This window comes from Felis catus, chromosome C2, assembly GCF_018350175.1.
Source record: "Felis catus isolate Fca126 chromosome C2, F.catus_Fca126_mat1.0, whole genome shotgun sequence".
NCBI classification, from domain to species: domain Eukaryota; kingdom Metazoa; phylum Chordata; class Mammalia; order Carnivora; family Felidae; genus Felis; species Felis catus.
The window spans coordinates 74,831,700-74,847,616 of record NC_058376.1 but is presented as its reverse complement, the minus strand read 5'-3'; the positions used below and the strand labels follow the sequence as shown (position 1 = coordinate 74,847,616).

The window sequence follows — 15,917 nt, the reverse complement described above, 5'->3', positions numbered from 1 at the left end:
ATCTTACCAGTGTGAGATTGATGATAAATACCAAGTACTGATTTTTTAATAACATGGAAAATAAATACACAACACATTTTCAGGTAGGAGTCTTCTTAGTCGTCCTTAATGCGAAGTCCTTACGGTCCAGCTATGGTAATACAATTCAAGTAAAAAATGTTTAAGGTGTCATTTTAATGCAAATAACCTAGCTGCACACTTATAAACTATTGGTGCCCAAAGCTCATTTTTATCTAAGGCTCAAATAGTAAGAATGTTTGATATAATTGAGTTCTTGTCTAATTACATAAAGACTAATTTAGAACCTCATTTATTTGGAGAGTCTCTTGCACAGCAAATTCCATTTAAAATGACACATAAGAGGAGGTAATTAAAAATTAAAGTTGAAATCAAGATGAAAAAGGCAAGATTGAAGCTGGTTTCCGTGGCTTTGATTAGTTGTGGAGGGCAGTTGAATGGGGGAGGGGTTTAAAAGGCTTTGAAAGAGACAAAGGAAGAGGAGGAGGGGGAGGGCACACAGCTCCCTAAGGCACCAGAGCTTTGTAAAATTTTTCCAATATATATCCAGTTATGAAGTGGATCACATGCAACCAGGAAAGGTGACGTTATTGAGCATGGATGAATATTGAGGATTCCCAGGCGCTGGACATGTTCCCCAAGTTTCCTGTCCTGGAAAGGAATGCTCCTTGCTAATAAGGGGAGGACACAGCATCCAGAAAAGCAGGGCAGCTTACATGTGGCACCTGCCTGTAGCATGCTCTTCTGTACAGCAAGCTCTCGGAGCTGCTTCAGCAATAATACACACACATAATCAAAATGGTCTGATCATGTATTATATAGTTTGCAAAGGGCTTTTACATACATAATCACTTCCTCCTCACACCAACTCAGGAAAGAACAAGTACTTTCACTAAGCCTATTTCACAAGTGGAGAAATTGAGGTCCTGAAAGGTTAGGTAACACATCTGAGGTGTAACACATCCAAGGTGCTAGGACTAGAGGTCAAACGCCTTGACTCCAAATCCCAAACTTCATCATTACCTGTTGGTTGACACTTGATTTTTTTTTTAATTTTTAATTTTATTTTATTAAAAAATTTTTTTATTACATTTCTTTATTTTTGAGAGGCAGAGAGAGACAGAACATGAGCGGGTGAGGGGCAGAGAGAGAGGGAGACACAAAATCCGAAGTAGGCTCCAGGCTCTGAGCTGTCAGCCCAGAGCCCGACTCGGGGCTCAAACCCACGAACCGTGAGATCATGACCTGAGCCAAAGTTGGACACTCAACTGACTGAGCCACCCAGGCACTCCTTTAATTTTATTTTAAAGACAGAGAGGGGTGCCTGGTGGCTTAGTGGGTTAAGCATCTGACCCTTGATTTTGTCTCAGGTCATGATCGAGCCCAGAACGTTGGGATCATGACCTGAGCCAAAATCAAGAGTTAGATGCTCAACTGACTGAGCCACCCAGACGGCCTGACACTTATTTTTATTTCTAACATTCTTACTAGATCTTTCTTTCTCTTTTCTCCTCCTTCATTTTCCTTTTACCAACCGTACTCTCTGTTTCTTTCATTTTCCTCCCTTCCCTTGCCATTTTCTTGCTCATTTCCTCCCATTCCTATTTGTGCCTTGACTCTGCCAGCAATCTCAGAGGCTGCAGCTCAGCCAACCAGACATTCTCACATCTGAACAGTCTGGTGGTGCACTCAGAAAGGCAGAAAGCTTTTCTGTGTCTGAGGTTGTTTCCACTGCTGCAAGATCATTGCCCCCTGATAACCAGAGTGGAACTTGGGAGGCGGTACCTCAGCTATCACCTGTATTGTGGTTATAAGACTCACTGCTATCCTCTCCTCTTGCTGCATTAAATAGAGTATTTATCTATCTATATCTATATATCTATATATCTATATCTATATCTATATCTATATCTATATCTATATCTATACAAAAGTTAACAGCCCAGCAGAAGTTGCCTTATCAAGAATTTTGTTGTCATTCTGGGTCATTTAGGTTGATGCATTGTTAGAAACACTCACTAAAAGTCAGCCAGAAAAGTCAGCACAGTGTCCTCTGTGAGACTGTACTTTGACTCCCACCAATAGGAATATCTACTTCCGCTTGTCAGCTACCACATCTTTATGGAATCCCTACCACATGCAGGAATTCAGGATGCAGCGGGTGGCAAGCTGGAAATGATCTCTTCCCTTGTGGAGCTGACAGTCCAGCAGGAACAGGAATGACACATGTTGCCTAAGTGTAATGAGTGCCAGGAGGAATTGTTAGCTGAGCAAATTCAGGGAAACTCACCTAATACCAGGACCTTGAATTAGCAGAGACAGACAATGAGCTCAGGACAAGATGGTTGCATTTTTTACCCGAGCATATCTGCAGGATGCGACACGACCATGGCTCCTCCCCATGTCTCCTGGTCCCTTCCTGCAGAGTTGTTCCAGGGAGACTAGGATAGGTATGACACATCAGGACAGGGGAAAGGAGCCATGTGAATTTTGCAGTGTGTAGCCTACTCAGCTACCTCACATTACCCATTGTTTGTACCTATTAAGATGGTTATTCAGGTTGTAATATTCATAAAACTCACAAGTTTAAAAGGAATGCCCTGTGAAGTCGGCCTTTTTAATGAGATCCCACCATACATAAATTATTGAGTTCTTGGTAAATAAAACGCAAGGCTGTGATGGAACTTGCCGTGTGCACATCTCCTCACAGCCATCCTGTAACGAGATGTCCAGGAAAAGAAAGGGCCGCCAAGTATAAAGCCAGATACACACTTACTGTTGTCCTCAGCAACACGACATCTGCCTCTTGCAAGGAACACGGGACGCAGTTTGCCCACACGTGCCAAGCAGGTCTCCAGTAAAACACCAAGGGGAGGATCCCAAATGAGAAGATGGATCCAGCAAGACAGAGGGTTTTCCGGCAGCCTTGAGTCCGGTAGCCAAATAGCTCCTGGGGAAGAACCAAAGTGAGCCCAAATATTGGTTACGCACAATAAACAGCAAATGAACCAATTGGGATTTTGGTATAAAACTGGGGCAGAGACTGAAGTAGTTGAGGAGAGACTGAGAACATGGAGAAGGATCCCTGACAAAGGAACACAGGATCCCAAGCCTCCAGGAAGTCGCCATCAAACTGTGAAACTCCCTTTCTATAATTTGAGCATCTGACTACCCTGTGTCACGCACAATGCTAGATGATATGTTATCTTAAGTCTTGCCAGCGGCCCCTGAATGGGATAAGATTACCCTCATTCATAAACGATGAGGCTGAGCTCAGAAAGACCTGGCCAAGGCCACCGAGCTAGGAAGTTCTGCTTCCAAGATTCAAACCCAGGTCTGATCCACAGCCTTGACAGGCATGACCATGAGCCTTGTGACAGGAGGACCAGATGACCGCAGCAACGGATGATTCCCTTGGCTGGGACCAGCAACTCCATGGGCAGGACAGAAACGAGCCTTGAGTATAGTGTTGGGATGTGATCAAAGTGTTTGACCCACAAGAGGAGGAATAACTAAGTGTCAAGTGGCTGTCAGGTGTTTGGGGTGGAGCTGTGCATTACCACCCTCCTCTCTTATTCAGTAGCGAAAAGAATTTTACAGAGTCGGGGAAAATCCATAGAAACAACATGGGTTATTGAGCTCTTGCCATGAGCTGGGAGGGGATATGAGGCCCCGGATGATACAAATATGAACAAGAGTCTTATACCTCTAATAAAGTTATAATCTGGACAAACTTCCTCCTTTCAAGTAGAGCCTGGGACAGAATGGAAAACCAACCATCTGAAGTTTATGGCTTCAGTCCCACAGTTACATCACACAAAGTCATAGGTATACTTTGCGCTGATTATCATGGCCAAAAGTGTCGAGCATCTTGGTTAGCAGCACATTCTCTGGACCAAGGCACGTTGGATTCAAAGCTTAACTCTGCCACTTACTCGGTGTGACCTTGAGCAAGTTATTTAACCTCTGTGTTCCTCAGTTTGCCATCCGTAAAATGGGGGCGGTGATCGTACCCACTTCCCAGGGCTGTGGTGAAAATTAAATGGGTTACTAGGGGTAAGTGCTTATGTAAGCATTTACCGCTGCTGCTGCTTATGCTGCTGCTGCTGCTGCTGCTACCATCTGACCATCTGCCCAGAAGTAGACCCGAAATTCTACCCCTTAGTCTATTGGCATTTAATCTAAGGATTCCTAGTGTCAATGGCTCTGCCCCTGCTCAGATTGCCTGTTAGGATAACAAGGATGCTGGAACTTGCAACTTTAAATCAGCCATCTTCTCTGACTCACCTGATAGAGATTGCATTCTCAGAAAAGATTGCATTATCAGATCGTTGGCTGAAAGCTGCTTTCATGTGTAATTTTCGGGTGCCTTCCTCTTATTAGCAAGCAGTGAATGCAGGTGCTGGCTGACTGCCTTAGGTATTGTCCACATTTGGCATGCCTTTGATGAAACATTCACATTAACTCAGAAACATAAGCTCTTGGCTGATTTTGCAAACTAGAATGTCTATCTTGATATGAATCCTCTTTTGTCCCAAACTCCAGCTTTTGCTCTCCAACTGCCAAGTCTGGAATCGTTCTGTCCCCTCATGATTCCTGAAGCAACGCTTCTTTGAGCTCACACTGAGCAGGATCCCAATCCTAAATCCCATACCTGTCCTAAGTCCATCCCATCTAATTTTCCCATGTACTTTTTTATGTTCCTATACTTTGGAATAGGTCAACTTTCTACACAATGACCCAGAAATTGTATCATATTTTATGAAGGCTATATTTAAAAGCTTCTTTATATTGTCAGTCAATTGAGCTACCCCCTCCATGTAATATGTCTGAGTTATGGCAATTCTAGAAGCACAAATCTCCCTGTTAGCATGCATTCTTTTACAGGCTATGCAATGAGAGCCCTCTATAGTTTCCAAAGTAAATTCATGTTCATTATCAAAATAATGTAAGCAGGAATTATTATCTTCAATTTCCAGCTAAGAAAACTGAAGTTTAAAGTTATTATATGTAATAGATATTATTAGCAACTATTATTGGTAACAATGGCAGCAGCTAATATTTTCTGAGTACTTCAAAGTCCTTCACAAAGCACTTTCCACCTACTCTTCCATTTAGTTGAAAAAGAAGACAAAATAAGTGTTTCAAAGCGGTAAAGTTCATCAGTAACTCAAAACTAGACCTCCAGTCTAGACCTTTGCAGCATGGGAGGATAATGTAAGTTGGTCATTGCCATTCTAAGGACCTTTTTCACTCTGTCTTGAATTTCAGTTCAATTTAAATAAATAATTTTTAAGGGTCCACCAAAGAGCAGACATGTGCTACACACAGAGAGGAATAAGACAATGACTCTACGGGCGCCTGGGTGGCTCAGTCAGTTAAGCAACTGACTTCGGCTCAGGTCATGATCTCACGGTTCGTGGGTTTGAGCCCCACATCGGGCTCTGCGCTGACAGCTCAGAGCTTGGAGCCTGCTTCCGATTCTGTGTCTCCCTCTCTCTCTGCCCCTCCCCCACTTGTGCTCTGTCTCTCTCTCTCAAAAATAAATAAAATGTAAAAAAAAAATGTAAAAAAAAAAAAAAGACAATGATTCTACTACCAAGGAGGTCATTAGCTTAATGGGAAGAGAGTCACATAAATGATAAGAACAAACAAGGTTAGAGCAATAAAAGGGTTATATAGAGGGATGACTATATAAATTGTCCTCTGAATTGGGTGCTATTAATAAGAACACTGGAACAGCAGAACAGAAGTAGACAGTCAGGCTAGGTGAATATCCCCTAGTTACACCAGAGTGTTGCTTTATTTTTGTTTATTTTTTTACTTGAGAGAGAGAGCGTGCAAGCAGGAAAAAGTGGTAGAGGGAGAGAGAGAAAGAGAGAGAGCGAGAGAGAGAGAGAGAGAGAGAGAATCCAAAGGAAGCTCCATACTATCAGCACAGAGCCCAATATGGGGTTCGATCCCATGACCCTGGAATCATGACATGAGCGGAAATCAGGAGTCGGATGCTCAACTGACTGAGCCACCCAGGTACCCCTAGAGCATTGCTTTAAAAGCTTACCTGCTCTCAGTTCTGTGGACACTACAACATCAGTTCATAGCTCATGGCCAATAATCCATTGGTAGTAGAAAGGCTGGAATAATGTGGACAAGGAGTGTTCAATTATTGCTTACTAAAGTGAGCTGAAGGGTGGGAGGGAGGGGAGGGTAGGTGATGGGTATTGAGGAGGGCACCTTTTGGGATGAGCACTGGGTGTTGTATGGAAACCAATTTGACAATAAATTCATATATTGAAAAAAAATAAAGTGAGTTGAATTGTACTGACTTGAGTTGTACTGACTGCAAATTACATTAAAGGGACATTAACAGATACTGGCTTAAAAAATGCAAAAATTAGCATGGTACTGTTTTTTATGATCCCGTAGCAGTTTATTTCCTATGCCATGGAGTGCCTTCCATGTCCCTGAAAATGCTTGAGGGAACCATTCCTGCCACTCTGCACTCCCCCCACCCTTACCTCCCACAAAGGGAATCAATCAACCAAAAAAAAAAAAAAAAAAGAATATTGAGAAAATGTCAAAAGACTATTACACTCATGGCAGTCAAGATGCATTCTGAAATAGCACATTGTCCCTTTCCTCCTCTCCCTTTCTACCCACAGATTCTTCTGTTCTCTCTGTCCCTGAAGATCTAGGTCTTTTGCATTCCTACGGGCTTAAACTTTGGCTTCCAAGTGTCCAGATCTTCTTCCCTGCAGAACCCCTATACTCAAAAAGTCAAACTTATGCTCCCCAAAGCAATGATTTCAACTACCTCAGCCAACAGAACCCCTTAAAAATCTATAGACCCTGTCCCCAGAAAAATACACACAGATGCATATAAATAATCTTCTCCAAATAGATTCAGGGAGTTACCACAGTCTGGATAAAACCTGACCTACAAGGTTTATGAGGCTGAATCAAGACTGATCTTTCCAGAGGTTATACTCTGTACTTGTACTTAGGGTTTGACACTAGGTGAGCACTTAATGATTGTAGAGATGTGAAGACAATACTCCTGGAAATGCACACGAGAGGGTGATGAGAGCAGGACATTGGCTGACTTCAAGAAGCCTTGTAGGGTAATGTCATCATCTGGGGGCTCACCAGGTCCTGAGAGTGGCTCTAAGCCCTCTAGTCCCAGAGACTGCTAGCAGAACACCTCTCTCCAGGAAGATTCAAGTTCACCAGGTCCCAGAAATTGGTCGGAATGGGAGAATGAGATGTATGTGACAGTCACACGACGAGATGAATATATGGGTAGGTATTAAGACTTTGTTCTCTTCCCAACACCACCATTTTCAGTGTGATTGTCCCACCAGGGGAGCCGTATGCCAGCATAGTGCTTAAAACGGGCTAAGGACTCTTCTCTGACCATCTCCCACCCTGACTGACGTGCCTTCTTTGAACATATTAATTAATTCAATCAAATTACACTCAAATCCCATTAGCCTGGGAGCCATTTATTCTCTTTAAGACAATTTTGCATTTCTTTACTGGCTTCATTAAATATTTGAAAGTGTAAGTGATTTTTTTTTTATCTCCCTTAAGATAATCTTTTTCCCTTATTTCCAAATTTGGGATGTGAAGAGAATGTTTCACTGTAATTTTCATGCAACTACAACAAACTATGCTACATGAATGCAATTTACATCACTGCTTATCCCAACCGTCAACCCTACCCTATTCCAGTTTTCACCTCAGTAGTTTCTTGCTTGACACCCTTTCATGCAGAAGAATGACTTCCCCAGGCTCCCCTAAGTTCATTTGACTTCTAGATTGAAGCGAGATGCTCTCAACCTGAATTGACCTAATCTGGAAATCTTAAACTGGAGGCTCAAGAAGAATGGCCTGTCGACAGGTTTCTCGCCAGCCTGGTAAGCATTTCTTAAAACTTTATGTTAGTCCCCCAGTCACTTTCACATAAAAATTCTTACTTCTATCTTTTCTTTAAAATAAATCAGAAATTGGGGCGCCTGGGTGGCTCAGTCAGTTAAGTGACCAACTTCAGCTCAGGTCATGATCTCGCGGTCTGTGGGTTCGAACCCCGCATCAGGCTCTGTGCTGACAGCTCAGAGCGTGGAGCCTGCTTCAGATTCTGTGTCTCCCTCTCTCTCTGCTCCTCCCCTGCTCCTGCTCTGTCTTTCTTTCCTTCAAAAATAAACAAACATTAAAAAAAAATTTTTTTAATAAATCAGAAATTATGACAGCACTGTACCCACATTGTACCCAGCACTGGAAGAATCAGCTGGAGAGCACCAAATAACCCAGGAACTATCCCAACACCATCCAGTGGGAGACAGGGTAAGGCACTGCAGTACATTCATACAATGGGATCTTACACAGCACTTCAGACAAATCATCTCCAGCAACACCCCACAGTATGGCTGGCTCCCAGTGACATAACTAGGAAGTGACAAAAGTCAGTGCAAACAATTACATCAGTAAAAAGAACATTTTTAAAAAGTTAAAAGCAATGAAATTCAAATGTATTTTTGGGATACACTTAAATAAAAGAAAGTTACATCGAAAGGGAAGTGAGGAATTGATGAAGACATGATATAGGACAATGGTTACCCCTACTGAGGCAAGGTGGGGCCACATTGTGCAATGTAGACTATCATCAAGGTCCTAGCTTTGTTGGGGTGATGGGGTCATCATGTTATTATAAAGAACCGATGGAAAGGCTGAGATAACACAACACAACATAGACAAGTAATGAGAGGGTCTTGGACCATGGTCCCTGCCATGTTTTCTCCTTTCCCCAACACTGAGACCATGTGTCAGATTCACTTCTCATCTCCTACTGGGCCTGCTCCTCTGAGCTACAACCTCACCCTGTAGGCCAGTGATTCTCAACTAGGAGTGATTCTGTCCCCAGGTGACATTTAGCAATAGCTGGAGAGCTTTTTGGTCACTCTCAACTGAGTGAGAGGTGCTACTGACATAGCTTCTGGGCCCAGAAATATTCCAGGAATATTGTTAGATATCCCACAACGCAGTTGACATCCTACAATGCAGAGGACACCGTTGCCCCTCAAGCTCCACAGCAAAAACTTTCTGGCCTCAAACAATGCTGAGGTTGATAAACCACATAGGTATTTGAGTTCCCCCCACCTAACTAACCTAAGCAGGTCTCTAGGTCCCAGTACCTACCATGTCCTCCTCAGCACCCAGAGGAGAGCCAGAGGATTTTGATACTGAAATCGATGGTAAAGAAGGATTTGCAATTCATGCCAAGTGGTCACTCAAGACCCATAATGGACTCAGCAGCCCATTTGCAGATGAGGAAACTGAGGTGCTAAGAGAGAATGCAAATTGCCCTTGTGGTCGGCACCTGCCACCCTCCCCAAACAGAGCCACTCTCCCGCCGCCTCATTCTGTGCTGCCATGCCAGCCACAGTCACAGAGCCCTTTCCTGCCTCAGGGTCTTCCCATGGCTGGCTACCCCTCATCTGTTTAAGCCTCCTTTAAGTGTGTCCATCTCAGAGGGGCAGTAGCTAATGTCCTGTATAATGATAAGCCCCTGATCTCACCCACCCTTTATATTTTTTTTTACCATTTTCACAATGTGTACTTGGAATTTTTTGCTTGCTTCTCTAACTCCCTCCTTTCCAGCTCCCACAAGATTTTGAGTTCTATCAGTTTAGGATCCTTTCCAGTTTGTCTCCTCCAGTATGGTTTACCCAGCATCTGGCACATTATCTGCATGTAGTAGGCATTCAGTAAATACATGCTAAATGGATGAATAAGTGAGTGATTGTGCTAAAGGAAAGAGGGAAGGAAGGAAGGAAGGAAGGAAGGAAGGAAGGAAGGAAGGAAGGAAGGAAGGAGGGAAGGAAGGGAGGGAGGGAAGGAGGAAGGAAGGTCTGGAAGGTAATGAACCCTTACTCTTCTTGTTCCTAGCCCAAGTTTAACTGTAGCCTCTTCTCTGACCCTTTAAAAATTAAACCATTCCATGGTGGGGGGCATAGAGGGGAGAGGAGGAATCATAAACAACCCCAAGATACTGCCCTGCCTTTTGTCATTAGGAAATGTTAACTAGTTTCACTTGCATTACACTCACATCAATCTCTAAGGCTGGCTTTCTTAAACAAGTGCTTTCAGGGGAACCTGGGTGGCTCAGTCCCTTAAGCACCCAACTTCTGAGGCTCAGGTCATGATCTCAAGGTTTGTGAGTTTGAGCCCCTCATTGGGCTCTGTGCTGACAGCTGGGAACCTGGAACCTGCTTTGGATTCTGTGTCTCCATCTCTCTCTCTGCTCCTCCCCTGCTCATGTTCTCTCTCTCTCTCTCTCAAAAATAAATAAACATTAAAAAAATAAAATAAACAAGTGCTTTCATTTTTCTTTTTCCATCTTATTATCTGTCTCTGGGGGTTGAAAAGATGCTAAAGATAAGACCGAGTTTTACAGACTCCTTACCTTCCACAGAGGCAACCAACATCTTGGGGTGTGAACAACAAACTGATTTGGGCATCTGCTGCCCAGGCTTCTGCTCTGGACCAAAAGGTGTGTGCACAATTACCTGTGAGTGAGCTATGATAATTTCACAGGTTTGGAAATTACTTTACAAAAAAAATTATTTTAGAAATAGATAAAGAGATATCACTATACTAACTAAAAAAATGACTTTAGAAATAAAGAAAGATATCACTACTTAAGAGCTGAGTCACATTTTCCATTAACAATGTTGACATCCATTGAGTCATGGCAAGCGTGAGCCTTGAGGGGACGCTTTGGGGATCTAAGTGACCTGGCTGCCATTCACTGTCCTCTGACAGACAGCTGGAATGTCAATTTCATTCCCAGCTCTGGAATCTCACTTCTCGCTCATTCCTAGTTTTGGAATGTCATCTCTCTTGCCAATGACTCCCAGTTCTCTTGCCAAAGCATTACCTCACACAACTGCTATGGCACACAGTGGAATGACTCCTGTGTTAGGTGTCAGGCCCCAGAATGGAGGAACTCATCATAGAAATGTTTAGCTGCTACCTCCCAGCATAAAGCCTTCAAGTGTCTTTGCTCAAGTTCAACTCAAATTGCCTACCATGTCTAAGGCCATTGGTAAAGTAGGTCTGCTGAGTATAAATTCCCCACCCTCCAGGGGCTGACAAGGGAGATAATTAATTAAATCAATTAATAATTAATTAATTAAAATATACCTCTGAGCAGAAAACATTAAGCGCCATCTGAAAAACACTGGGAGAAAAATGCCATGAGGTTCAAGTGGTAAGGCAATCCCACTAAGATGATAATTAAGAAGTCATTCCAGGACTTTTGTTCCTTGAGGTTGGACTTGGAGAGAATTGTTGGAATTTCAATACTCAGGAAAGGAGGGTAGGAGAAGAGGCATTCCATGTGGAGGAACCAGCCTTGAGCAAAAGATACGGAGTGTGAAAACAGGGAGTCTATTTCAGGACAAGATGTTAGTTTAAGGTGTAACAAGTCAGTGTACTGTGGGGTTACAATTAACCTAGTCATGTCAGGCCAGATAATTCACTTTGGGATGGGACTCTGGGAATCAGGGATGTGTATTCCACTCCAGCTAGCTGGTGGCCAAAAGTTGCTGAACACTTAAAATCTACACCTCCATTTTTGCCCCTCCCCAACCAGCAAATGGACCTCTCCTGGCTTCCCTAAAAGGGGGTGTCCTCAGGCCAAGTCAGGGGAAGAGGCTGCTGCCCATGGCCTTTCTAGCTGGGCAGCAATCTGGTTACGGAAACAAAAAGAACAGACATGTGTGGGACATCAGTGTCCTTCAGCTAATCAGAGTTTCTTCTTCTCAGCCCAGGATGCTGCCAGCCTGGGCTGTGGAAACTCCTCTTTGTGACACCAGTTGGCTGGCAGAAAAGCAAAGTGTTCCAGCCATCAGTGGCAGACAGGGTGGTAACAACCTGCCCCATCAATAATTGTCCACCTTGCGTGGCTGAAGCTCATGAAAACATAGTTTGTGTAAATAATTTATATTATGTCCCAGTCACCCTAAATATATATTTTTCCACATTCTGATTTTTAAACATTTTTTTTAAAGTTTATTTCAATTTATCTTGATAGAGAGCATGAGGGGAGGGATGGAGAGAGACAGAGACAGAATACCAAGCAGTCTCCGCGCTGTCAGTGAAAAGCCCAATGCAGGGCTGGAACTCACAAACCATGAGATCATGACCCGAACTGAAATCAAGAGTTGGACACAGACTGAGCCCCCCCCAGGCACCCCCACATTCTGATTTAATCATCAAAACTCTATAACAAAGTTAATTTCAGCGGTGGGAGAGAAATAAGGAAGGCAAGGTTCAAAGAAGTTAAAGAATGTACCTTTCGTCAGCCTTCTGATAGATAACAGAGTCAGGTCCTTCTTACTTAACACGGCCCCCTCCCCCACCCCACCACGCTCCCCCCGCCCCCCCAGGCTGCTTCTCAGCTGTCTGACATCGTCATCTGGCAGGTGTCATGGGGGACAGGGCTTAACTCTTGCTAATTGCTCACATTTGAGCTATTTGACATAATTGAGGTGCTGCTCAGACACGTTCTTAGGTTCCCCTCAAACAGGTTTTCACAAGCTTCAAACTGCAGAGAGAGGGGAACTAGGCATGAGGGACTCCACCCAGCAACCAGATGGTGGTTTCTGCCAGCAACATGCTAATCTTCTGGTCTGGCAATCTTGGGCAAGAGGCATATTCTAGGTTCTCATGTGGTGCTCAAATGAAAATGTTTCTGGTGACACCTGAGTGACATAAGACAAAGCACAGACAGGTCTGTATGTAGGGCTACCATCCTGTCAGGGCAGTCTACTCACTGAACAGTGTAAACACCCAAGGCTGGGCAGAGCAGGGGAAAAAGCCACGTGTAAGAAGAACCAAATACTTGAAGTCAAGACCTGGCTTTGCCACTTACTAGTTTTATCATCTGGAAATCATTGTCCCACTTAAAAGTTAAGAACACTTATGCCTCCCTCACAAAACTGTTAGGACACTGAAATGGAATAGCAGTGGTTGGAAACATTATTCAAAACTAGGCGGTTGTTATTGTGAGGGCGATTAGACTTAAGGTTAATTGTTAAACCCTCAGGGGTGCCCCAACATATCTGGCCCCTCCTTATCATTGAGATTTTGGCTTCCTTGACCACATGGTCTCAGGAAGTCACCCAATCACTCTGTAGCACATCATCCTATTTTAAACCTCCACAAGCCCTTTATCCCCATTTGATATTTTTATTTAGTTTTTTTTTGTGATCTGTTCCTGGCAGTATTCCACAAGAGCAGAACTTCTGTCTGTCTTTTTCATTGCGGGATCCCTGGCACAGAGTAGAACAGTTCCCAGCACATGATAGGCCCACAAATACTGTTTGAGTGCACAAATGGATCCAATTATATTGTAATTTCTTAGATTGGAATATTTTTAGACTGGTAAACAGAAAAGCCAAAAATGGTAATCATAGACTATTACAACTTGATGAATCACAGCAAACATCCAGTCAAATATTTTCAGGGAAGAAAGCTGAGGTTTTTTTTTTTTTTTAATGTTTATTTATTTTGAGAGAGAGCACGAGGGTGAGAGGTGCAGAGAGAGAAGGAGAGATAGAATCCCAAGCAGGCTCCATGCTATTATTGCAGAGCCCAACTCTCTGTGAGATCATGACCTGTGAGATCATGACCTGAGCCGAAATCAAGAGTCAGATGCTTAACCAACTGAGTCACCTAGGTGCCTCAGGAAGCTGAGATCTTAAGAGACTTCTTAAACCAAGGCATATAGAAAGAGAGCCTAGGAAAAGCAATGATCTCCTTCCAAAGTCAGTCGGACTCCTACTCTTTGACCAATAGACAACTGATCTGGATAATAAATTATATTCCCAAGTATTGTTATATGTCTTTCTCCCCAGGTATGATTATTTGTCACTTACCATAAGATTTTAGAAAAGATCAGAAACGACCCGATCCTGTATTTCTTTCACAATATGGAACTCCCACACCTCCAATGAAGCAAACTCTACTTCCTGGGGAAGGCTGTTCCATTTTCAGATAACCCTACTAATAATTACACCATGTGCCAGACATTGAGCTGGGGCCCAGGTGTACTCTGAGCTCCCTCCCACTTAACACACATGCCCCCACAAAACACTGCCCTTTCAACCAGAACAGCTCTGTTTCTACCTGTTCAAACAACATAAAATCAATATAAATATATTGATTGTATCTATATATACACATATCTATATCTATATCTATATCTATATCTATATCTATATCTATATCTATATCTATATCTATATCTATATCTATATCTATATCTATATATATGACTAAACAAGGGCCTGTGTAGATAAAAATCATTCTAGAAGCATTATATTACCTAGCTTTCTCATTGAGAGGGCCACTACTTTCCATGTAGTGGAAATGAACAGAAAGCATGTGAGAGAACAATGATTACCACCCGTTTTTATAATGAGGAACCCTTGCTTCACATTGTTGGCAAGAGAGAAATTGTCAAGACCTCTTTGGAAGGCACTTTGGCATCACATAGTATGGTTAAAGATATGCACACTGTGTGATCCAGCAGTTCTATACGTAAGTATCTTCTCTACAGAAACTTGTGCACCTGTGTTACCAAGAGACACAAACAAGGAAAATTCAAAGCTGGAAACAATCTAAAAGTCCACCAACAATAAAATTAACTTTTTAAAAAATATTTATTTATTTTTTAGAGAGAGAGAGAAAGAGACAGAGTGTGAGCAGGGAACGGGCAGAGAGAGAAGGAGACACAGAATCCGAAGCAGGCTCCAGGCTCTGAGCTGCCAGCACAGAGCCCAACGCAGGGCTTGAACCTACGAACTGTAAAATCATGACCTTAGCCGAAGTCGGAAGCTTAAATGACTGAGCCACTCAAGCGCCCCAACATTAACTTTTTAAAAAGTAAAGTCTTACAATGCTATATTCTGACACCCTGACAATGAATAAACTACAGTTTTGTGCAGCAACATGGATACATCTCACCAATATAATAAGCCGAAGAAGCAAAATACAAAAGAAGATGATCAGTATGATTTCAGTCATCTGAGCCTTTAAAATACTGGTATGGGATGCAGACATAGTTAGAAAAAAACATTTTAAAAGGCAAGAAAATGATAATTATACAAGCCACGTGAGAGGTTACTTCTGCATGGGGGTTGGAAGGACAACAGAGATGGGTCCTTGTTAGGGCAGACCCCAGGAGAATCTCTGGAGGGCTAGTGGTGTTCCATTTTCTGACTCAGGCAACGGTCATATGGGTTTTGAATTATTATTAAAGTGGTTGTATATATTTTTTCACACTCATATGACATTTCAAAAAAAAATGCCATACACTCTCAAATGACTGAGTTCTACTTTTGCTTATAGACATTACACCAATGCTTGTTGGACCCAAAGCAATAAGTTTAACTCTCATCAAGGGTCAGAGCCCACAATTTCGCAACCACTGGTGTAGGAAAAAAAAAAGACTGGCTTGGAGATGGGGTTCTCGTCTGAACTGCGGTCCTCTACAACAATCCCTTTTCCCTCTCTGGGCCTCAGTTTCTCCATCTGTCAGAGAGGGGTTTGGATTATATGATCTCCTGAATCCCTCTAAATTTGGATACCTGTAAGTACTGTAACAATAAGAACTTCCCCGATACTAAGTATGTGACAGCTTGCATTCCCCTCATAGGTGCCCCTCTAAGGTCATAAATTCCTTCTACGGAGATGCCTATTTCCACTTCAAAGCTGCCCACGTGGCCCTCACTCAAGCTCCATCATTTGAAAGAAAAATAGAAGATGGTTTTTGTTGCACTATTTGTGCAGATTGGTGCCACCATACCGTGCAGACCACCTGCTGGAGAACTCAG

General features: G+C 42.9%; 1 protein-coding gene across 4 annotated transcripts in view; it reads right to left on the bottom strand.

Moving 5' to 3' along the window:
* The window catches only part of ATP13A4 (ATPase 13A4), a 122,359-nt gene that overhangs the window by 84,894 nt on the left and 21,548 nt on the right, over nt 1-15,917 (bottom strand). For all 4 annotated transcript variants that reach the window (XM_045037123.1, XM_045037120.1, XM_045037121.1 and 1 more), the window contains one exon: nt 2,795-2,968. Coding sequence is in view for 2 of the 4 variants with exons in the window: in XM_045037120.1 (XP_044893055.1) it covers nt 2,795-2,968 (174 nt within the window). In the remaining 2 variants the exon portion in view is untranslated. The remainder of the gene's footprint in view (nt 1-2,794; nt 2,969-15,917) is intronic.